General features: G+C 42.1%; 2 protein-coding genes and 1 long non-coding RNA gene across 10 annotated transcripts in view; 2 read left to right on the top strand and 1 right to left on the bottom strand.

The window, feature by feature from the left end:
* Positions 1-562: 562 nt before the first annotated feature.
* On the bottom strand, positions 563-18,980 carry TIMM23B (translocase of inner mitochondrial membrane 23 homolog B). Its single transcript, XM_080402851.1, has 7 exons — positions 18,820-18,980; positions 18,256-18,314; positions 15,106-15,199; positions 14,801-14,885; positions 12,478-12,536; positions 9,810-9,920; positions 563-1,218 (listed from the first exon to the last, which is right to left on the bottom strand). The coding sequence occupies exons 1-7, from the start codon at positions 18,914-18,916 to the stop codon at positions 1,103-1,105; spliced, it is 621 nt and encodes a 206-aa protein (XP_080258977.1). The 5' UTR covers positions 18,917-18,980; the 3' UTR covers positions 563-1,102.
* LOC308069845 lies at positions 1,225-7,686 on the top strand. The gene is made up of 2 exons (XR_013930534.1): positions 1,225-4,618; positions 4,676-7,686. It is a non-coding gene; the product is annotated as an uncharacterized lncRNA (long non-coding RNA).
* An 84-nt stretch (positions 18,981-19,064) lies between the features above and the next one.
* PARG (poly(ADP-ribose) glycohydrolase) overlaps positions 19,065-23,945 on the top strand; it is a 70,945-nt gene continuing 66,064 nt past the window's right edge. For 5 of the 8 annotated variants that reach the window (XR_013930527.1, XM_080402799.1, XM_080402797.1 and 2 more), the window contains exons 1-2: positions 19,065-19,558; positions 22,588-22,654. Coding sequence is in view for 7 of the 8 variants with exons in the window: in XM_080402799.1 (XP_080258925.1) it covers positions 19,339-19,558; positions 22,588-22,654 (287 nt within the window). In the remaining variant the exon portion in view is untranslated. The remainder of the gene's footprint in view (positions 19,559-22,587; positions 22,655-23,945) is intronic. The other 3 variants (XM_080402802.1, XM_080402801.1, XM_080402800.1) reach the window with 1 other exon arrangement.

Genomic DNA, 23,945 nt, shown 5'->3' with positions numbered 1-23,945 from the left:
ATAACTCTTAATTTCTGAACTAATTCACGACTTGCTCTTTAATTTATCTGCAAGCAATGTTTGGTATGTGGTTTAATTTTAATGCTGGAGGTGTGGCTTCACCACAACTTCATTCCTCTAATAACCTACAAATGTTACTTGGGGGCAGGGGGGAAGCTTGGCACTAATTAAAAACTAGTGACAACATAAAACAAATGCAAAATAAAAATTGCAATAGGCAATGAAACTGCTTGGTTTCCAACTGCTGGCTAAACAAGATCTGAGATGCTGGAGCACCTCCATTTTGATAACTTACTAATGACTGTTCTGCAACAGCACTTGACCCAGAAACAACCAGTTCCTTATTTATTGGAGCAAGCAAGGGACTGGAGTCAAGCCCTTGTATGCCTCGCCATAATCTCACATCAGGAGACAGTCGGCCTGTGAATTTGCTTCCCCTTGCCCACTGACTCCCCCAGGATTTTATCACACCGGTCCCTCAAAACAAAACTGTAAATGAGTCACTGGATACAGCACACTTTTGTCTTATCAGTACCAGGAACGGCAAAGTATAGGAACAGCATTGCATCAGTACCACCCTTTTTATTAATGACGATGTCCCTTTTTACAGCTTACCCTGCGCTGTCAGAGCAGCAAGCCTTGCCCTGTGCCAGCTGCTACTTAACGCGCTGGCTGGCTGGGCGATGCACGCTGAAAGACCGCAGTGAATAGTTCTATGGACACAGACTTTATTACACAGCGCTAGCATTGTAGCTCACGCAACCGAACAAACCTGGCAGCGCAGCAGGTACAGCTATGGGACTTGAGCATGCCTCGTAGCTCTGGCCCAGGGCTAGCTGGTGAGCGTGTCAGGGAGACTCTATCTTGGTGGCCACTCTGCTCACTTGCAGGTCCAACAAATATTGCTGCCTCTCCAGCGACTGGCTGGCAGAAAGGAAAGGGCCAGTCCAGCTATGCGGTGTCAAAAGGTTCCTTCCAGTATAGCTTCCTTCAGTTTCACACTAATTGTAAATAAAATAGGAAGGGGCACCAGACAGATCTCGCAACTGATTTGATTGGTGACTACGCAAGCGTGTCCTCTGCCCAGCGCTGCCTGCCCTGCTCAGAGGGACTGCCGGGTTAGGGAGCCCTTCATGTGCTCCCAGTTGTTATAGAGAGCGTAGAGGCCAGTAAGCGTCAGACCTGCAATGCCACCTCGTGCTATCCCACGCACTCCACCTGAAAAAGAAAAACAAATTGAAACCCATTAAAGTTACACTTGAGGAAATGGTCAGCTTAATGAAATGCAGCTGCCTTTTTTTTTTTTTTTTTTTTTTATAACTTTGCAGAAAGGGTACCTCTGCTAATTCTACCCTCCCCTCAAACCTCTTGCCAGGCTCAAGAAAGATCCTTCCTGATCCCGACGTTAATTCTGCTGGTATGGCTTCCTCTCAGACTGTGTTAGCCCTACTGCCCCAGTGAACCAAAGAACACTCAAAGCAAAGATGGCTTCTCCCAGGCCCTATTTTATTCCATCTGTCCTCAACACAGGTGTTTACAGATAGATATGTTCTCTTTCTGCTTTAAGAACTCATCCACTTAGGATTTCAGATGAGGAATAGTAATAACGTTTGTCAGTTATAGTAACTAGGTTTGGGGCAGAAAGGACAGGAGGGGAACTAGTGAACACAACAGCAGCTGATGTGGATGTGGCCGCGGGCTGCAGAGATTCATGAGGGCCACAACTCTGAACTTATTGCTGCTTTTTAAAATTTTAAAGTCTTTTGGGAAAAAAGAAAAAAAAGTAGATGAGAGGGATCAACTGGCAAGAATTTGCTAGGGCATACACTGAAAAACTTTATTCTTACTAATGTTCAAAATCATCATCCTGCAATGGCAAAACCTGAGTCATGCAGGTGATTAAAAATTATTTTTAAATTCCTACTGCTCACTGAAGACTTGAAGCTTCTGCAAGCTGTGAAAGTAAAAATACTGGGCAAGTTTGGCTGCTACTGGCAGCCAGCACCTGGCTGGAGCTGGGAGTCAGATGGCATTGCAAGGCCATTCCATCCATGTGAGGGTTGTGCTGCACCGGGGCAGAACTGCTGCTTTTCCTGAATGGCAAAATGTTTCTACTCCTCAGCAGTAGAAAATGCCTTCGTAAAGCTTCCAGAAAGTGCTATAAATGCACAGGAATACCTAAGATCTTGTATGACCCTCAACACTAGAAAGACCTCACTGAATTTGATTCTGCAGTGTTCATCAATCCCAGCCGAATCAAGTTGGATAATGTGCACAGTATATAGAACAGGGCCAGCTTCTGCTCTACCGCTAGATAAACCTGCCTGCTTTACTGGTAAAACTGACAGTGGAATTCAGGTTCCTCAAACCTGAAACCAAATGAATCTCAGTAATCAGTGGCTGTTTTTTGTTTTGTGGGGTTTTGGTTGTTTGGTTTTTTTTTTTCTCCATTATGGATCAAGAAGCTGTCTCGGAGAACTGCATTTAGGCTTGTAGCGGGGCAACAAGCTGCTGGCGTCAGCCAGACTGAGACTGCGTTACCTGTGCTGCAAGACTTAAGTAAGATTTTGTTGGAGCTGTTAAACCTACTCACACTGCCCAGGCATGTAATGAAACCAAGAAGCTGCAGTACTGATAGCAGAAGTTGGACTTGGTACTAGAGGTCATGTCTAGCCATAGTTTCTAGAAATTTCATTGCCAGACCAGCTGCGACTATCTGAGAGTTTTTTGGGATATACACCTAACTGAATTCACTGCCCTAACTGTTGAGAATTCAACAGCTATAAGGAAAGCCATACTGTTTATGCACCTACGTGCCTAAATCAGGATCTAGGAACACAAATGTAGACTTAGTTTTGATAATTCATCCTGAACTTGTTGCACAAAAGGCTTTTCACATGAAGGGGTTGCAGCTGGGTAAACAGAACTAACCATGTGCAAGCAGCTTCTGGCAAAAGGCCGCAGGTGAAATTTAAAGGACACTTTGTGCAAAACAAGTATTTGAGATAATCTGGAAATGTACTAACTTCTCATTACTTTTGGGGAAAAATTAATAAAACATTAGACAGCCTGATTTTTCTGCTGTTTATATTAGGAAGCAATTGCTCACAGAAGAAACCTCCAAAGAGGGCTCCTTACCATTACAGTGTACAGGAAAATGCACAAGATGCAGAACATCCTCACTGTACACTGTACAGAGCTATGACTATTCCTGCAGACGCTTCCCTCAGCCCCCAGGTTCAATTCCTCTACTTTTCCCTTAAAATCCTATCCTTCCTATGGAAGAAAGCTAGGTTGAAGGCTGATGAAGATTCCAGATTCTGTGAAGTCGGGATTGTATAAGAAAGGTACTTTCTTTAATTTGGGTAGCTGAGCCACCTTCTAGCATCCATGCAGACTTAAGACACAGTGCTGCTAAAACGTACTGCTCCTAACACAGAATGTTGTTAATATTTTCACATGCTGAGGTCAGCCAGGTGAGGACGGCAGCTCTGAATCCACTTACGAGGGTCTCAAGCAGTCTGCAATTCTTGTAGAAAACTTAGGGACTTTGCTGAAGATGCTTCAGCGGAAATCTGTTTCGTGAACAGGAAGAACTAAACTTGTGCAGTTGGTATAGGTGCATTTACCGAGTGAGAAAAAATCCAAGAAGAAAGCATGCAGGAAATGTTTCTGACCAGGTTTCCTATGCTTCTGCTACAAAATGTTATTAGTTATTTGTTTTGTAGCAATTGTACCTGGCTTCTGAACTATCCACAGTAATTATTAAAGAAGGGAAAGAAAAAACTTTCCTTTCCCTAACTGGTTAGAATCGCATTTGAGTAAATACCTCCAGGTCTGTGGCAGACTTCAAACAGTAAGGCACTGGAGAATGCAGCCCAGTTGCTGGGCAGGAAATGTTAAGCCCTCTGAGAAGATTACCTTGTTAGAAGGAAAAAAAAAATTCTCCACTCCCGTCCCAGCTGTGTTTGCATGATACAACATGTTCCCACCCCTCCTCTGCAATCACTCCCTGCAAGCTTCCGATACCAAGTCTGCCTTGAAAAACCCTGCTAGAAACACGGTTGTTTCTAAGCCTCTAATCTTGCGTGTCTGAGTAAGATAACTTAAAAGTTCCAGCTGACAAACATTTCTGAAAGCAGGTATTTTGAGATCAGGCAACTTGCACAATACTTGAGAACTGCTATGGGTTTCCAAAGATACATCTGATGCTCTCTTAAATGAGAATTTAGTTCTCTGCCTTTCTTTAGCTGCTGTACCCTTTCACCAGAGTATTGTCCCTCTTCTATACATTTAAAATAGGTTTCAGAGTACACTATGCAATGACACACAGTGTTCTAACAGAACAGCTTTGCATTTCTTCATGGTATGATCCACTCCTAACACTGAATTTTAACTCATAGTAGGTAAAGCCATTATCTATGTTGCATAACACGAGGGAAAAATCTTCTGTTTAGGACTTTACTGCCTCTGTTTTCAAAATGTGTTACTCAACTATCCTGGGACAGTTTGTGGGATGTTTAAAGCAAGAACCATCCAACAACAAGCACTAGAAATACCTTAACTGAAAACCCAGACCCACATATTTATGCCAAACAAAAGAAGTGTTAATAGTTAAGTTGTGTTTACTTTTCTGTCTTCCAATCTTTCTCTCCCAGATATTCAGAATGCAAAGAGTTTCTCTTCATTTAGGGCTTCCATGAACAAAAGTAATTTAAAATGGTTTAAAGGGCTTGACTTTTCAAATGTACAAGGCAAACTCAGTTTTGCTCCAAGGTTAAGCACAGTGGTAGCTAACCAGAGCCACTGAACCATCAGCCAGACATTCCTTTGAACATCTGTGGGTGGTCCCATGTCAGTAGAAAACTTGAAGAGTTTCCTCCTGCTGCTCCACTAGGGTCATTTTATGAAACCTTTGAAGTGTGGGCAAAGTCTGTGGGTACAGAAATTATTGCGGAAACCGGCAAACTTCTTTTTGGAAACAAGATACATTCCAGAAAAGCATGTTCTGCTCTCAGACTGCTGCAGCTAAGACAGCATTGTGGTTAAAATACAGAAACACAAAGCTTGAAATAGGGAACGTCTCCTGTAGTTACTGTGGAGTGAAGGATAAATTGGAAAAACAGTAAAAATTTACTATTTAATTTACAAACTTGTAAGTATTGAAGTTGTTGAAATTACTTTGAAAACATTATTAAAATTCCCTGTCTTCTCGCTGAGTGAAAGCAGCAGCACCTAGCTGACAGGAGACTACTTAAGCTACTGTAAAAGGCAGCAAGAACCCTGCAACACTGAGAACTCAGTTCACCGTTTCTGCTTAGCAGAGCCGGGCAGAAGGCAGTGCTGCTCTCGGTGGCCACGTGTACTTTTAGACATCAGCCCCCAAGTAACAAAGAAAGCCTCTGCAAGCTACTACCTGTAGTGCCTGCTTGTACTTTGCTCTTATTTCTTCCTTATTTCAGACCTGAAACAAAATCCTTTCACTAAATGCCATTAGAGTAAGTCCTATAGACTTGTTAAGTTAAAAGCAGGTTTTAACACAGGTTCTTTATTTCTAAAGCACCAGACAGCCCTGAACTTTGAAGTTCAGAAGCAAATCCTTCACTTTTCTCCAAATAATGCAGAAAAATAAGATATCCTTGGGCCATAGCTGCAGCAATCTGCAAAAAGCCCCTCGTTCCTGCCCCGCCCCAACAGAAACAAGGAGAAAAGCTCTGCCTGGCCCAAAGAAAAACACAGATTAAGCCCAAAGGGAAGAGGCTTTTATAGCTGAAGAAGCAGTTAGCTAACACAACTGCCCTGAACTTCTACCCACTGAATGTCACAAAACTGATCTCTAGCTCTGGCCAGACTTTACTGCTAGCAATAAAACATTTAGCTCCTCTTTAATTAATTCATAATGTATTGATTTTTCAGGGTTGTTTTCTGTGGGCTTAAAACGCAACTACTCCTTTCAGCTACCACTTGCATGCAATTCCCTTCTTTTCAGATGCACACCATTTTATACCAGATAATGTAACATCTATTGTGCAAAAGGCATGAGATGCTCTATCTAGTATTGTGTTCCTACTGCACAGAAGTACAGTAAACAAAATAATTCAGTTTGTTCAAAAGCATTATTTTTGCTCCTGTTTTCCTTAACCTCAAGAGGGGGAAAAAATTATCTAAGAAAAAGAACATCTACAACCTGTGTAACCCTCAGATAAGAGGTAAAGGTTATTTAACTTTTTTGCTTACTGAAGTCTCTGTCAGGAATTTCAATGAGAAATCAATGGCTGTCACACTGGGTGCCAGTCCAAAGTCCTACCCAGCTCAGTATCTTTTTCCCTGAGTGATCAGTCCTGCATGCCTGAGGAGAATTGTAAGATCCTCTGCCAGCTGTACCTTTGTGGAGTGATGACTGGAACCACATGCATTTTCACAGTGGAACGGGATAATAGTGACATAGTGCACAGTGACAATCATATTTTTGATTTTTGCTACTTTCAGAGACTAACACAGTTACGACAAAACAACAACATTTGATTTAGAAAAGAGGTTGAAAACACAAGAGGGCTAAATATCTGTTTTAAGCTATGTTGGTATTTGTGCTTTGCAACATTTATCAGAAAAAGAATTGCATAACAGATCTTCATTTCTGTCTTTGCTTGAAACTGAAGAATAAATAATATTTATTAAATGGAAAAGCCATCCTTGTGCACTTAGGTTATCACTCCCTTTCAGCAAAACTCAGAGGACTGACCAAGTTGCAGCGTTTCTGCTACATACACCACCAGCAAAGGAACACATAGGGGTTTCTTTTGCCTGTCACTCAACTTCTACCTAAAACATTCAGTTAAAGTTGTGAGCTCAAAAGCCAGCTTCCATGAAGCTGCAAGTCTAGTGTAACAAGTTAATAACTGTACTTGCATTGCTACATTTAGGATAAAATCTAGTAAGTAATCTTGGTGTTAAGATTCCATTTCAAGTAAGTCTGAAAGCTAGAGGTCACTCTGGTCGAAGGGATGACCTAATATGCTGTTTCAAAATTCCTCAAATCAGGTTTACTTTGAAACTCAATTCAACATCCGTTAATTTAAGCCATATAGTATGCTGAGGCCGATTCCAGCTAACATCTGATTTATAATGGTGAGTTAATAGCATCTGACTTGCTCCAAGGAGGACCCTCAGGGACTTCACTGCTTCAGTCACTTGCAATGGGGAACTTTCAGTGACTTTACACCACTTCCAGTGAACACAGACAGGCTGAACTTCCACAGTCCTCCCCTGCAGACTTTTTAATGCTCTTTCATATTCTCATAGACAAGCTGTGTTGTTCTAGCCTTGCACAAAACTGCTCACAATCTAACAGCTTGAGAACATGCATATTCTGGAAAGCCTCTTTCTTTTGCTTGACTGCTGGCATTCTGGTAATGATTAACACTTCTACAAGGACAAATTGTGAAAACTGGGACCAGTTCGGGGCAACAAATCTCAGCCTTCAAAGTGTCTTCCCACTATTTTTTTTCCTGTCCACATATTCCCCTCAGCAAAGGCTTAATTATTTGTTTCAGAAATTCAATCTAGGTTATGCAGTGTATGTACGCAAGAGTGTTTTTCAGGTCAGCAGGGTTGCTGATAGGGTTCTTCCATCAGGGCTATGTTTATAAGTGGACCAGAAAGTTGTAATAAAAAACCTGCCATATTTTATAGTTTCTCCTTAAATATGTTCCTGATCTCTTTACAATAACAGGAGTGATGGTACCGGGAAATCTGAGTGTTTGAACAGCACTGCCTCCAACTCTATAGCCACCCTTTGTAGGTTACAGAACAGCCTTGATTTGAAATGGCATGTTTGTGGGAGTTTCTTGTTGACACTAAAATATGAGGATGTATAACAGAAATGTCCCTGAAAGCTTTCAATTTTTCCTTTTTTAATGCCAACACAACATGGCATTCTGTGTAACACTGGAAATTATTACAATCTTGATATATGTCACAGATATGAACTAATCATTTGCATATGGTTTAAATATTCATGTTTTTTTAAGGTAAATATATATTGATGCTGGGTAAAGGTGTAAAGGAGGGAAGCTTTACCATACAGAATTAGGAAGGGCATTCTGGCATAAGATGACAGGAGAGGAAGCATGGGAGAAGCAACAAGAGGGACAGAGCATGAAAAAGGAAAATAAGATTTGGAATTAAGTTCTTCAGACAGATGTAAATACTATCTTTTTCACTTCCAGAACTAATCCTTGACCTTTTAGGTCTACTGTGCTACTCTGATTTCATGCATATGGTGAAAAAATTATTTATTTTGAGTTTCTGTGCACTACAGTTCATATGCATGACACACTTGAAATCCAATATTGTAAGACTTAGTGATTTTTTGACTACTTATTGACTACATTTACCTTTATCAGCCCCACTAGTAGCTCAGCAGATTTTATGTTACAAAACAAAAATCCCCCTGTGCTCTGCTAAGAAAAAATTTTGTAGTGTTAGGTTGACTGTGCATGTGACTGTAGTTGTTGCACTGTGCCAAAAAAAGATTACACATAAGGCCAACCCTATGCTTCTGAAAGGCAAGGTGGAAGCTTCTGCTGGAGTGTAAGATGGTAGTTCTTAATGACTTCCTACAGAAAATGATAAGACTTCTATATGGCTACTCTATCCAGCTGTTGCTGGTAATCTGTCATATCACTCATGAAATCCCAAGTAAATAATTGATTACAAAAGATTACTAACCTTGCACTTAACCTTGCATAAACACGTTGTATTTATGAAGGCTGCTAAAGCCAATTATTTTTGGTTTCAATTAGTCTAGGCCAACAGGAAAATAAGACTTCTTAAACTGTTTTGCTGGCCTTCAGGAACATTTCTAAGACACTGAAGCTCAGTTAGATATGTAAAAGTACATAGGCTAATTCTGGAATTATCTCCTCAGTAAAATAAAGGTGAATCACATAGCCAAACCTCCATCAAGGTACTTAAAAGTTTATAATTTTTTCCTGTGGTAATGTCAATCTGTGGTATCCAGAAGTCCTCTCAAAAAAAAAAGATGATCCAGTTGTTGAGCTTGGAATATGTGTTAACAGGTGTTTTGCTGATGAAGCCCAGACCCATCCTCTCTTCTGCAAACAATTCGGTATGCATCAGCAAACTAACCTTAAATCCATGGTGTTCTCAAATAACATTGTTGGTTTTGACCACTATGCAAAGCCTAGAGTCCTACCACAAGACAAGTTTCACAAACGGCTAAGTAAAACTTCATAAATATATCAGTTTCTCTATGTGTATAGTTGTTTTGTGGCTCCAGATACTAAGCTGTGCTCTGTGTATTCCTCCCCTCCCCTGCCTGGCCCTCTTTCCCTTTGTAAAGGAGTTCCCATTTGCCTGCATCCACTCCTGGACTTGAGAAACTATTCGTTTTATTCCTGCTATACCTGAAAAACATGGCTAAGAATGAGCAGAGTATGTTTTTCACACAGCTGCACTATAAGTCTCAGTAAACATTTGAGTGTTTATTCAGTATAGATGTGTAACAGACATAATTTGGCTCTCATTGATTATTGTTAGTGCTGTGCAAGTTGGGAAGAATCCATTTAATTCAGCTGGAAATTTTTTTTTGGAGTGCAAGTTTTCTTTAAGTAGTCTTAGCTGTGTGAAAAACAGTGTTCGGCTTAGTGCACACTGAACTAATAAGTCTTAGTTCCTACTGTACCATTTTTACACTGCCAATTTTCACAACAGGAGAGTATTTAGTAAAAGTAATGAGAATTTTTAGGATAAAGCACAAGAAAACTAGAAACACGTTGCTACTCTACCAGTGCTTTTGTATAGCATTCCTGTCAAGGTTCCAGCAGCTATGGTGTTCAGGTCATCTTCTGCACCTCGTGTTTTTTCAATTATGACTCCAAATGCACTGTAAAGTAGAGCTGAGAAAGAAAAATGTTGGTTAAAACTCCTATTCTCTGAGACAAAGGGCTCAGAATCCAGGCCTGGTGTAACTAGACTACACTTCTGAAGCAGAGATTTTCTGTTTGTTTAAAGGGAGGGTATTTCTCTGCAAAATCCTGTCTTCGGTGGTTTTTCTTCCCAGAACCTATTTCTGTTTTACAGATAATTTTCCCTTCTCTAGCTATAGTTTGGTTATAAAGTAGCATGCTTCATGACATCTAGTACTGCCTCAAGTCATGATAAATACGTGACATAAAGCACTGACTGAAGTTTAAGCCTGTTTTGCTAGTTGAAATTTGTTTGAAATAACTTCTGAGGGTTTAACTGTACTGGCAGGCTTCATACTGTCTTCTGTGGGTGATGTGAAACTAAAGGCAACAACGCTTTCTAGGCAGCACAGAAAATTGTTGACCTCATGTGACCAAGATGAAATGCAAGTTAAGTGCTGCATTCAGGTGATGTTATCAAGGGCTGGAGTACAATGGGCTACATTTCCCTTGTAAAGGACTGTTAAATTGCTTGGGATTTGACAGCTGCTTCACCTCATAACTTTGTTCCCAAAGGGCCTTTTGCTTTTGGAGAACTTTGGGGACTCTCCTGGAAAGGAACAGAACGTGAAATGCACAGTCTTTTAGTATGGAGGTATGTATAATGTATGCATTTTGATGAAGGGAGAAGGCATGCCCATCCTTTATACCTCATGATATATTTCAAGCTGACAAAGAACGGTAGAATATGTCATCATTTTAAAGTGACAAAGACACAATGCCAATTTAATTCATCCCTTGTCCTCCAAGAAATTCAAATCTTTGCTAAAAAAAAGCAGGTAAATTCTTCATGAACAACCATATTAATGTGGATCAGTTGAACAGTAGCATCTTTCTCCTTTCAGCATAGGCAATGGTATTTTACCTTGTCTTAGTAGCATGTAGTATTAACAATGAGGGGAATGAAAAGCTGAGTTAAACAACATTTTTAAAAATAGTTTAACACATATGTTACTACCTTTGTTCAGGAACAGAATGACAAAATTTATCAGTAATGCCGAAAGGAATCTTTTTTCTTATCAGTAATGCCAAAAGAAATGCTGCACAAGTGAAAGAAGATGCAAAAAAACTTCAGCTCCTTGAAAGGAACTTGTCTGGTAGCTAGGAAAAGGCAAAGATATACCAAATCCCAAAATACTAAATTCAACTTAACTCTGTGACTTGGTAGGCCATCTTTTGTAAGAAATATAACAATTTGTTACTGGAATGCACAAACATTTTCTTGAGTAATTTCTTCAAACACAGCTGGAAAAACCTGTTAATGTGTCACTTAACCTGGAACCTTGAACTCCACTGTGCCTGCATCTCAGTTTTCAGACACGTTTTCATTACATTTGGAATAAAAAATAAGAAAAAACAAAAATACATCCCACCACAAAACTCACTAGGCATATGCAACTCTTATGAGAAGTGCTGTTCCTACTGTAGTTCAGAATCCCATCTCTAACCATGGCCTCTACATTGTGGCTCAAAAGCTGGTGTCTCAGTTAAATGGCAGACTAATCTACTCCTTAGAAATAAGACTCAAACCAAATGTAGTAAATGCAACTTAACCTATCCTTTGATGTGTTTTTCAAGATTCAAATATAAGTAGATTGGGTTGCAACATGATGTAATCTCTATTGTAAATATTGCTGATTTCTCTTTTATTACCACTCTGTGGGGCAACGAGTTACATCATTAATCTTCAGAATAATTTCATCAGGTTTTGATTTTTCCTTTCAGAGTAATGGAGCACCCTTCGGTCTTTTAAGACCTGGGGGGAAGCCAAAGAGCCTGTATGCTCTAGGGCATTAGTTATTCCACTGAATTCTATGAGGTCATGTGAAGAGTGGTTTTTCTGAGGGAACTGACGTGATTTTTATTTGCCAACCCAGCCTCAGTTCACAGAAGTTTCCTTCTCATACATTAGGCTTTGATAATTTTGCTCTTTTTTTCTAACCTGTATTAATTATAAGCAACGTTTAGATTTCAAGTGGGTGGCATCATATCTAGCTAAGCTGCCATCATAAAAGGATAAATCTTTATAGTCGCTATTTCTTCTATAGATAAACATTTTGTTGACTCTTTAACAGGAAATAGGCATCTGGCAGTTGCTCACATGACCACTGAGTGTTGTCTTAGGTTATTAAAGTTACTGCAGATATATTAATTTTATTTTTTGCCTTAAGTTGTGAATTCACTGCCATGTATTAACAAGTAAGCGTTATCTATAACTTCAGTTATGCCTGTTAATTCTGCAACTAGAGTTCTTGTTTGTAATATACTAAAAATATTGGGTTTTAATTAGAGACTTTTGGCTACTTAGGCTTCAGATTCCATTTTAGCCTTTAATTTCCTTTTCAATGTCTACTGAAATGTCCTCATGATCCAAAGAAAAAAACTCGCAGATTTTTCTGATGGATTTCATAATGAAAATTTAAGAATACTCTTTCCCATCAGTTACATCTTTAAACTGTTTTCCCTACAATACAACAACTTCACTTACCCAGAGATCCCAGAGTGTTGGCCCATAATGCTCCTTGCCTTGTCACCATATTTAGAATTCTATAAAGGAATTAAAATAATGTGTTTACACTACACATCTCATTAATAACACTGGAATAATGAACCAAAAGCCCTTCAAAAGAAAACAGTAAGGAAGAGCACACAGCTTGGTAATACATAATCTCCTCTATCACAGATACTACAAACAGTAACACAGGCAATACCGACAGCAAGTATTTAGTCCCCTCAAGTCTTAGGAAAGGTTTTCTCTCTTTCCAGGTCAAACTTGGCCCTTATTAAGAATCCAATTTCTTCCCTTTGAATTACTTTCTAACCCCAGTTGATAAATGTTGTGTACGTGACGACTACACATAGCTACTGAGAATGACTGATACACTTATGCTGACTTAACTGGGTAAAAGACCTCCAAGGAAGCTTAAGTGCTCTTCTAGAAGGTGCAAGCAATACAGGGACCATGTGTCAGGGAGCATGGCGATGCCTGAACAAATGGCATGGGTATTAAAAGCCAGTCAGAAAGAGGCAATCTTTTGCACTTCCTTTTGTCAAACTTAGCACCCAACAAAAGGTAAAGTACCCTGAGTATTGCTGTATGTATGCTTCCAGACTAGCACTAAAGAAGGAAAGCAAATCTTCAGTGCACTCTCAGGGAAGCACAATGCCACTTCTTTTTGGCATCAGCTGTCTCCAGAATGGTGATAACAGCAGCCAGAAGAAATGACTGATCTTTATCTTCCAGCAGTGTAACACTGTCACAAGCACAGTACTGCTCTGGACAGCTGACTACCACTGGAACTTAGTTTATCATTTAAAGCAATGAAAGCATCACAAGTTATGTTCCTTCTGATTTGAGTTCATTCTCCACTATTTTTCCTTTTTTTATAATTTTCATTAGGAGACACAGACCATTACTGAATATGGTTAGGTAATGAATTTAATAATGGAACACTGAAACAAGAATAAAAATCTAAGATGCCAGGGTATTGACAATCTCCCCCTAATTACACCCCCAACACCCATTTTGTTAACATTGCATAGTTCTGAATGGATGAGAAAAATCGTAATTTAATAACCATAACATACTGTGAAACATTTGATGACAGAATATTAACAGCAAAATTCAAATTAAAAAAAAATAATGTACGTGTTAAGGATAAATTTGAAGGAAACACTAGCTAGGCAAGTCTCGTCCCTGCATCTGATTAGGGAAACATGGAACTTAATACACTGTTGCAAGGTGATGACCTTCAACAGGCCTTTTTCCCTTGAAGGGCAAGGGCTACCAACAGCGTGCGGCCTGGCTGCCACCTACTGGGCTTGAACCAGCTGCGCTTGTGCTTAACAGCGTGTTTTTGTCTGACTTGGCTCATTCTGAGTATGTAAAATACAATCCTGTTCATCTAGAACATTATAGAAGAGTCATAATTATGGTGGGTGATATTTTGGTTCTAACTCTAAAGATGGTAAAGAAGGGGATGAAGAATACAGAAAAAGAATGTAAAAAGGAGGTGAGCCTGGACAAATGCGCTAGGAAATACTAAAATTCCTCCTCTAAAATTCCCTTTTTCCAAAGTACTGTGGGAGTGAAAACTGTTTCCCCCAGTTATACCATTCCTCTAGTTTCCTATGTCTCCTTCAGAGGCACTAAGTTTTCTTACAGTTACGTCTAAGCTACCAGTACTTGTAGAAGGAGAAACATACTGCTGGAAAAAATGCCTCTCTATTTCTACTGTGTTCTTTCAAATGATCAGCTAAGGTGAAAACAGTGAATGCCGTGGGTGTTCATGGACACCACAATCCAGAACAACTTCCACCATGCAACACTTGCTCAGCAGCATGCACCAATGTCATGCCTAATGCAAATCCACACGGGCCTTGCTCCTGAATTGTCATTTCTTCCTGTTTGAAAAGTTTGGGAAAGGAGAGAGACCTCACTCTCAAGTAAGTGACAAACAGCTCAAAGCAAAATTGTGTTTTTTTTCTGGGAATATGTCATCATATAAAACCATCATTTTGAGTTTGAAGACGATTACTCGTAAATATCAAAGTAGTGATCTATTCTCAAATATTTAAGGTAAGTCAGAGGACATAGCACTTGTCACTAAATGAAAAGCAAAAAGCTTGAACCGAACATCATTATAACTAAAAACATTTCGTGACTTGATGAAGACAAACACTCTCATTTTTCCCCATTAAAGGCACAAAAATATATTTATTTTTGCAGCATATTTAGATCTAACCTTGTAGAAGCTGGAAGAAACAACTCTGTCACTGAAGTGTACTGTTTTTTGAGATTAAACACTTACTGTACATTTCTAGGTTTTGACCACGCCATATTTTGTGTCTCCTTCAAGCCAAGTCGCAAACCATTCAGTGCACCAAATGCTGCCCCTAGTTAGCATAATGTCAGTTATTAGTTTTGAAGAAGAAAAAGGAACAAAAAGAACAATACTAGAAGCAAATACTGAGAAGAGACTTCAGTGTATAGACAGCTGTTTATGTAAGGCTATATTGCAGAAGACAGAACTTAACAATCTTTGTCAGTTACTGTAGTACACACGTGTTACCTGGACAGTTGGGATAAATGAAAAAACTAACCAATGAGACCTACCTGTCATGCAACATCCTCCAATGGTAAAAAAGGCCAACTCAAATCTGCCTCGAGTTTTGTTGGCTCCTGTGGGCAAAATAAACTCATCTGTATCCTGGGGGGAAACAAAACAAAAAAAATGCTTTTGTATTTTCCAAGCATACCAGCTTCAAAATGTAGGCCATACTACATTTCTTTTTTCTTTAATCCATACAATGAACTAAAGAAGAGACAGGTACAACCAGTGTTTCTGGAAAACTGTTGTCTATGCAAGCATAGAGATGGAATATGCTATGTGTATGCTTTAACAAGAATGAAAAAAGACCTAAAAAAGATAGTGAGCTTTTTTTTTTCCACCTAGCTGTAATCCCCTAGATTACATCAAGCAGCCAAGGAATTCATACTGTGTGGGATGTTGTTTGGGCTTTTTTAAAATTACTATTTGCATAATTATTTATTATATCCTTGCAGCAGACAACACAAGATTCATTCCCCTCTAAAAACATTCCTGTTGTCTGATTACGCAGCACTGAGCAACCTATACTGATGCAGAAATGCATTAAGGTTTCCCACTACTCTGACCTTGAAGAAAAACTGCCCTTGTACTGAAAGCTGTATTTTATTGCGCTAAGTGACCTATTTTAAAGACATGAAAAAAGGAAGGAATAGAATAAGTGATGATTAGGCATGAAATATGGGATTGGTAGTTTTTTTACATGTCCACCTTTCTCCCACAGGCCTATGTTCTCATAAATCAGATTGGTCTAAAAAGCTAGAGAAATGGGCTGATAACAAGCACATGTGTAGAGGTGGTGGTCCAAAGCACTTTTTGTATATGAGACACTGACAAGACGTACACGTGTCAATAAGGTGCTAAAGCAGTAAGATCTCTTTTTCTATGCTTCTGTGCTTTCCAGTTATGGTATTATTCACCCCCTATTTAACCAATTTGTATGACTGCAACAACCGCAGGCTCAAGTAATTGCACTCTTAGTCCACACTTGGCACTAAATGTGGGTGGCAATACAGAAAATAACCCCAGCTTCTAAAACTCTGAATACTTCAGCAATAAGCTGAACCTATAATATGGTTTCTATCTTTCCTGTCACTAGGTTATTTCGAGAAACTGAGCGCGTACACGACTTAGCAGTTCCCAACAATTTTCACTATTGTCCAAAAGGTCAGGATGAAGCTGTCATTGTCTGTAAGTAACCTCTATGTTTCTATAAACACCTAGGAGGGCTATCCTTTAGGTTTCTGACAAAAGGCTGGCATGCTATTTTATAATGCATACCTGTTGAAGGTAACAAAAGCATTGCAGAAAACACATTTTGTGCCTGCATTACTGGACTAACAACAAAAAAAAAAAAGTGGGTTTTAAACTCATGAGTACCATTGTACCACTCATTATTATGGGAAGGCCAGGACCAAAATGTAAGATTCTCAACAATCAGGCTGACTTTCCCTCTGCATTCTGAAAGCCAGTGGATGGTCTTTAAATACAGGAGACCCTCATCATTCCACGCACACCTTCACAGACAAACCAATTTTAAAGGCTAATAATTTAAGTTTTTGTATTCTAAAATATTAGCTATGTCTTTTTCCTTGGGTTTTTAGAATCACAGAATAGTTCAGGTTTTAAGGGACCTGTGGAGACTGTTTAGTGCAACTCCCCTGCTCAAAGCAGGGCCAGCTACCGCTGGCTGCTCAGGGCCGTAGCTGGGGTTTGTGCTGCTTCAGGGATGGAGACCCGACAGCTTGTGTCTCCAACTTGTTCCAAGTAAAGTTTTATTCTCACATTTAATGTGAGATTTATTTCAATGTACTCGCTAGTGCTAAACATAAAGAGAAGTGTTACAACACAAACTGTAACCTCTAGGGTTCCATCACTAGGGAACTGTTTCAGAAGTTATTCATGACAGTAGCACTTTCTCTTCAAGCAAGGCTTTTTTTTTTTTATAAAAAATCTTTTAGCATACACATATTGTTCCAACAAAATTCTGTTATACCTTTTTTGACACCAGTATGTTTCCAGATATACTGTACTAACCAAACAAGACAGCTTTAGAGAGGGCATTTTCAGAAGAGGTCTAAATAATCACTTAGTGGTTTTTTGACCACTCAACAGGAGGCCACCTAATCACACTAGGGAATCTACTTCAAACAGAGGCATATCCCGTTTTGTACTGCTACGGGAACGTTACGCTGTAATCTTGACTACAACAGCTTCTAGTGAGAGAGGAATACAAAAAACAGCCCCCAGAACTGCATTCAGAGTTTTCCACTTAAAAAAAGCTGTGACCCAGCATACCGTGAAACAATAGGCACACAGATTAGCAGACATTCCACAACCGTTTACCTTCAGTGCTCCTACAAAACTTAATGTTCTCAGATAATCCAAGTCATAAATACATATATATATAAAAAATATTAACTAAATAAAATCATTAAAAGATGCATCCTTATTGGATTAACTACACCTTTTCAGCTGTAGTTAATATTGCTGAGAAAGGAAAACATCCTAGGATTTTATTTTCCTTACGGGGGCCTACTGGCCATTAGCTGATGTTAACTAATGTTCAGCTGTGTAAGTATGATAGTTAATTATTCTGTAGAATAAACCAGAAAGCTCTACTTCATGATGGTCTCCCTTCAGCTGGGAAATGACGTAAGGTAAGTGCTGTGAAGTCAGCACATCCGATGACAAAGCCTGTATCAGGTCTGGGGTTTGGTTAAACACTTCTGTAAACTGAGGAAACTCATCACAGTATAAAAAACTGATCCACTTAAGAGTGGAGAGTTTCTGGCTGCTCCTACTGGTTGAAGGAGCTCAGTGGAGGGCGTGACAAATGGCAGAACTTGTGTAAGAGCGCTTGGGGCTGTATGCCTGAGTAGGGAGGGAGACATCTCCTCTTCAATGGAGAGACACTTATATTGATGCAACGGTCTTACTTATCCTAAATATTTAAACTGATTTTCTTCTCTTAGATGCCATGGCGCTGCAAGCTTTTATTAGGAACAATACTGAAAAAAATCGTTCCTTTCACCTGCTCAACAGTTCAAGACTTCAGTGCACACTGCACAGCACTGCGGGGTTTTTGACGCCTTCACGCACGACTGTACAAACAACAGAATCGAGTCCAACAAAATAAAAAGAAGCTGCCTTCTTACCTGGACTAGATACCTGGGATCCAAGTTTAAATACGGGGACAAAGGGCTCATTCCAGTTACTGAAAGGAAAAAAACCCAGAACACGTGACCACCACTTCCCCCAGTAACAATTTCCCACCCAGTGAATTAAAAGGGGGCTGACCTCGTGCGCTGAAGCTTAAGTTGCACAACTGAGTAAAATACGGCCCCGGCCGACAACCCCCCGCTTTCAGGGGGGACTACGGGAGCGGCACGAGTGGGACGGACACGCCGCCCCCGTCACCAGCGCCCGTCGCGCCACGCTGCCCGCCAGGGCCCGGCTGCGGCGGGCCCCGTGTGTCACCCTGCTCCCGGCGGCCCCGGCAGGCGGGGGAAGCGCTGCGCTCGGCTTCCCGCGGGCTCGGCGGCCGGCAGAGCCGCAGCCCGGGACGCGCCGTGCCGATCTCCCGGCGGCGCCGCGCCCCGGGCCAGCAGGCCCGCCCGGCCCTGCCCGCTGACGGAAAGCGGACACAGCCCCCCCCACCCCGGCCCCGCCACCCGGGCCGAGGGCGGCCCCACCGGCCGCCCCTGCGCGCCAGTACTCACGTGGCACCCCGGCCAGGTCGGCGTGCGAGTAGCCCACCCCGCCGGCGCCGAACAGGCCGCCGAGGCCCGTGCCCTTGGAGTTGCCGCCGCCCTCCATGGCGCCACCGGGCCCCGCCGCCCGCCGCAGCAGCGACCTCCGCGCCGCCGCCGTAAAGCGCGCCGCGCTGCTTTCCGGCCCGCGCCGCTTTCCGGCCCGCGCCGCCGCTGCCGGCGGGGGAGGAGCGCGGTCGCCATGGTGAGACGGGGTGAGGCGGGCGGGGAGCCATTTTGCTACGAGCGGCGGTGGTCCCCAGCTCCCTTCTCTAGACGCGGCTCGGCTCCGGCCCCGCCGCTCCTTCCGCGCCTCCCGCCGAGGGCGCGGCTGGCGGAAAGCGCCCGGCGCCGCGGGCCGGAGGATGCGGAGGGGCAGAGCCGCCGCCGCCGCATCGTCGCGCCGTCCCCGGGGGGCGGCAGCCGCCTGGCCCCGGCGGCCGCTGGCGGGCCCGCGCGGCTGAGGCGGGCTGGGCGGGCCCGCTGAGGATGAGTGCGGGCTGCGGGCGGGACCCCCCTCGGAAGAGAGCCCGGCCGAGCACCGCCAGCCCCGGCGGCAGCTCCCAGGGAGAGCGGCCGCTGCTCGGTCCCCGCCAGGAGGGGCCTGGGGGCGGCAGCTCCGGCGGCGGCAGCCCCACCACCGCCGTGGGGAACAAAGGTTTGTACCGGCCGGGGCTGCACCCTCCCCGGGCCGAGGGGAAGCGGCCAGGTGAGCGCCGGGGCTGGGCGCGGAGGGGGCCTCGGCGGGGGTCCCCCAACTCCCTTGCCTCTCGGCGGCTGCGGGGTGCTGGGGGGCGGCTGCGCCCGCACGGCCTGGGCAGTGCGGAACTCGCCCAGGCCGGCCCGGAGCGCTGCTCCATCGCCTGGGGCTGGGCGGGAGGCGGCGGCCGGGCCGGGGGCCGCGCCGAGGTGCGGGGTCCCCCCTTGCTGCTTGCGGGCCCTCCGGCCCCTGTTCGCGTGATGCGCTGGAGGGAGGGCAGCGGGACGTGGCGGGAGGCCGCCTGTGCGGCTGCACGTAGCCTCCCCGGAGCTGGCCTTCAGTGCCGGGGCTTTCGTCGTCTCTAGCTGAGCTTCGCGCAGCCAGCGTGCCCCGGGCACCCGCCCCCGGCGGCGTGGGGCAGTGCGCTTTGCTTCCCTGTGGAGAGGGGTCTGGGTGCCGGATCGCTTTGGGCCAGGTTCTGCACAGACTTTCCGGCAGCGGTGCAGCCGTGCCAGTGAGGCCTTGAGCCGCTAAAGGTAGCACGTTGCGTGTGGGGGGGCAAATCCTTGCTGCGAGAGAAATGACGTTCGGCGGGGTGCTGTGCCAGGCTGTCGCGGCCGTGAGAGCTAAGGGTGGTGACAGTCCGCATGGGCGTGTGGCTGCAGGCCTGGCGTGCTGCTGGCCGTGGGGGCTGCGCCTCCTGCCCTGGAACAAAGCTGTGTATAAAAAGTTCCCACAAGCCTCTTTGGGTGACTTTTATTTGGAGCTAATGCTGTCAAAATCAAATTTTAATGCACGATAAAGTACCTGTTTCAGGAATAGGAAGGAGCGCAGGGACGAAAAGAAACCTGAACAGATTTGCTGTGGTCCTCGGTTGATGAGTTAAACCTCAGTAACCAGTAACTTAGAGGCAACTTCGAGTAGGCAATAGTTCGAAGTTATATACATATGCACTCCTACAGAGTGATAAATAAGAATGTTCTACAAATTCAGTTGTTTTCCTCAGTGGTAGATTCTGAAGAATGGTTTCTTTGTGGGAATTTGCTGTGGAATCTTGAGCAGAAATTTAGAGATCAACTTTAAAAGAAATCACACCAAAGTTTGCTTTTATTGTTTATGCTGTATGTAAGCATATATTGTCTTTTTGTTGTTGCTTATGTTTTTACCACCTTTTCTGTAGCAAAAAGAGATGTTAGTAGTATTAAAATTATGCGTACTGTGTTGGTTATAGGGCTTAAAGGGCTTAGTCAGATGTTAAAATTCAGACCAAAACCATTTAATTCTGTGCTGCTGCTGCTATAATTTCTATTTATTGTGCTAGAGAACTAGTATTCCTGCCTCAGTGCAAATTTATACCTCAAGAAGTAGTCGGCTGCCTTTTGAAGAGGTTTATTTGTCCGATGTTTTAACATGTCTCTTCAAGTTATTTTCTGTTTCTGCCCCTTTTCCTGTAGGCAGTGGGTTAACACTTTAAATAAAGTGAAATTTGGTGAACAGAATGACTAATAGACTTCAGTTTTAGTGAATCTTTAGAAATAACAATCTTCTAGTTAATAAAATCCTTCAGTTATTTTTGTCTGAGTGGGGTGAAGTTATGTGTTTTTTGAAAAAAATCGAATGGCTGAGTATGGCACAGGTATCCTTGTGCTTGCACTCCACATACAGCTTTGGCGTTACTCCCCAGTGACCTAGTCACGTGATGGCAGTTTTGCACTATTGTTTCAGAAGAAACTAAAAAGATTTAAATATTTTCTGGAGATTATTTTTGTGTTCTACCAACTGTACTTTTGATGACGATATTTAATAACCAGCTGTGGAAGTCTTCAAGGTCTGGAGTGTTAGGGAAAGCATTTATGAAACAATGTCTCTTTAAGTTTTCTATGGCCTAAGCTACCTATGCTACAAGCTGCACAACCTCCATTTGCCGTAAAGTGCTGAGTCTTTATGTAGTGACTATTAATTGGAATAGCCAGATCTGCTGTACTGGTTTTTAAGTTCTGCAAAACTACTGTTGCCGTAGGGGAACTACAAATTTTACATACCTGGTTGAAAGCAGTGGGTAAATGCCTTGCATAGTTAGTAGTGGCAGGTAGATAACTTCTCTTGACAAAAGGAAAGAAAAGGAACTGAAAAACTGAAAGCAGTTGCTAGATTTTCAGAATTACCTTTAAATAACAACAACAAAACTGAACTAAAAAAAAAAATCCTAAGATTACTTTCCAGTTGTGAAATAACTGCTTTGAGTTTTTTCTCCTTATTCCCTGCCACCCCCCAAGTCTCTACATAATTAGTTCATGTGCTGCTGGTTTTGGAAGCTTGTCTGAACATCATCACAGAGATAAGAGTGTTAATAGTAATTTTCCAGAAGTCCTTCACACTTTGTTGCTGTTAGGGGAGTAAGCGTTGACAGGCTTTACAGTTTACAGATGGAGGGGAGAAGACAAAATCCTTTTCTCAGCACTTGTCACTTCTAATGTGTACAATCTTTATATTAAGCCTCATGTTTCACAGTATGTTGCATATAAGTAAGTTTCTCAGTTGGGTCTTCTAAGATGCCTAGTTGGTAGTTTTTTGTTTGGTTGGGTTTTTTAAAGCTATTTCATGTTGTCTCTTCATTCCAAACCAACAGAAGTCTTCCAGGACTCGCTGTGGTGGTAATTAAAGGTGATAATCAGAGCTGGAAAGTTGAAGTTGTCTTTTTTTTTTTTTTTTTTTTTTTTTTCCCCCCCTCTGGAGATTGACTGTATGTTTTTAACCATATTAAAAAAAAGTTGGCTACAAAAACCCAACCAACACACCCCCCAAGTCTGGCTTTTATAAAAACTATTACAGAAGCTACAGTTGCTGACTGCTAAAAATTAAATATTGCATCACATGTAGTTTTAATAGTATTAGTGGAAGCTCCTTGTAGTAGAGATAATGAGGACTTAGTTGAGGTGTTTTTATCTTCGTCCAGAACAAGTTACTTTATTCATATGAAATCATGTTGCAGCTCTATCATGTTTCATGTAATAATATAGTGAAATGTGTTTTTTCAGTTTGTAAACAACGGACAATTACCACTTGGTTGGAGAATAAAGGACCCAAGACAACTGAGTCCAAAAGGTAAAATGTACAGCATACCTATTCAAAAGTTGTGTTCTTTGAGTGGGCCTGTGGGGAACTCAAAACTGTGGGTTGCCAGCACAGCTAGCTACTGAAAAAAGGCAACCCCGTTTCTGCTGTTTTCCTTACCATGGCACATCCTCTTGAGTGTAACTGCCTGACGGTTTCATTACAGAAAGCTAACTAGTCCCTCACCCCTCCCCTCTAAGTCCCCAAACACAAACTTTTCTGCTGACTTAGCTTCCTGAAGCACCTCATTCTTTAGGTGAATAAACACTGCTGCTCCTGCAAAGAAAAAGCAAGGGCAAGGCCAAGTGGGACTGCTGCTTCCAGTGGCAGTGAAGTCAACTTGCTAGGTCAAGTTAGATGTAATATCAGGCTATGCCCTTAGTCAACAGCTCTGCTTTTATTTTTGTTTAAGATAGGGCAGTAACAGTTACAGATTTGGGCTGATGGTCCTGCATTCAACTTGCAGTTATGTTAATTTACAGACAAAGGTCTGTTTTGGTTTGTCTCATTGGACTGTGATTGTAGTATAAACATGTGCAACTTGATTTAGTTTGGACCGAAATTTACAGGTGCTCAAATGTAACTTCAGGTTATTTTGTGAAGGTTTTATAAAAGTTTTGCTGCTGAATGGAACCAGGTAAAGTTTGATGTTTCCTGCTAACATAATCTGTCAGGAGCAATGTGTGCAAGGCAGTGTTAAAATTAAACACCTAAGAGTTTAACTGTCTGTTGCAGAGGAATTTCAGATATTATTTTCCTGTAATTCCACTTGCAAATCTGTTGGTTTATATTTCATTGATGTTTGTTAATAAATAGAAATGGAAATCCATAGCAATGCTAAAATAGGAAAACTTGGGATGATTAATACAGAACTATGTAGGACTCAATTACAGGGTCACAGGTTGCAGTAAAGCAAAGATATTAAGAGGATGCTTAAGGAGGGAGCAAATACTTTTTTATTTTTTTTGAAGTTTCCCTTTAGAGTATTGCTTTTGTGTGCTCTTCCCCAGCCTTGCTGACAGACTACAGCCTAGTCAGTTTTTAGCAGGTTAGTTGTGTAAGCATTTAATGTGATTTTCTATTGCAGTTGATACAACAATCTGAATTTGAACAGTCTTTGTGTTAGATTTGATTTCTTATCTGAAGCTGACAACAGATGTTGTCAATACCTTTAAGCAGTCATTTATTGAGATGGCAGCAGTAATTTTTTTTCATCAGAATTTTCAGTGCAGAAACAAATGTTTAGGTGGGAAGTTACATTATCATAATATAAAACCCTCTA

Source organism: Falco punctatus (assembly GCF_963210335.1).
Source record: "Falco punctatus genome assembly, chromosome: 9".
In the NCBI taxonomy this organism is placed as follows: Eukaryota; Metazoa; Chordata; class Aves; order Falconiformes; family Falconidae; genus Falco; species Falco punctatus.
This window is presented reverse-complemented; position numbering and strand designations above follow the sequence as displayed.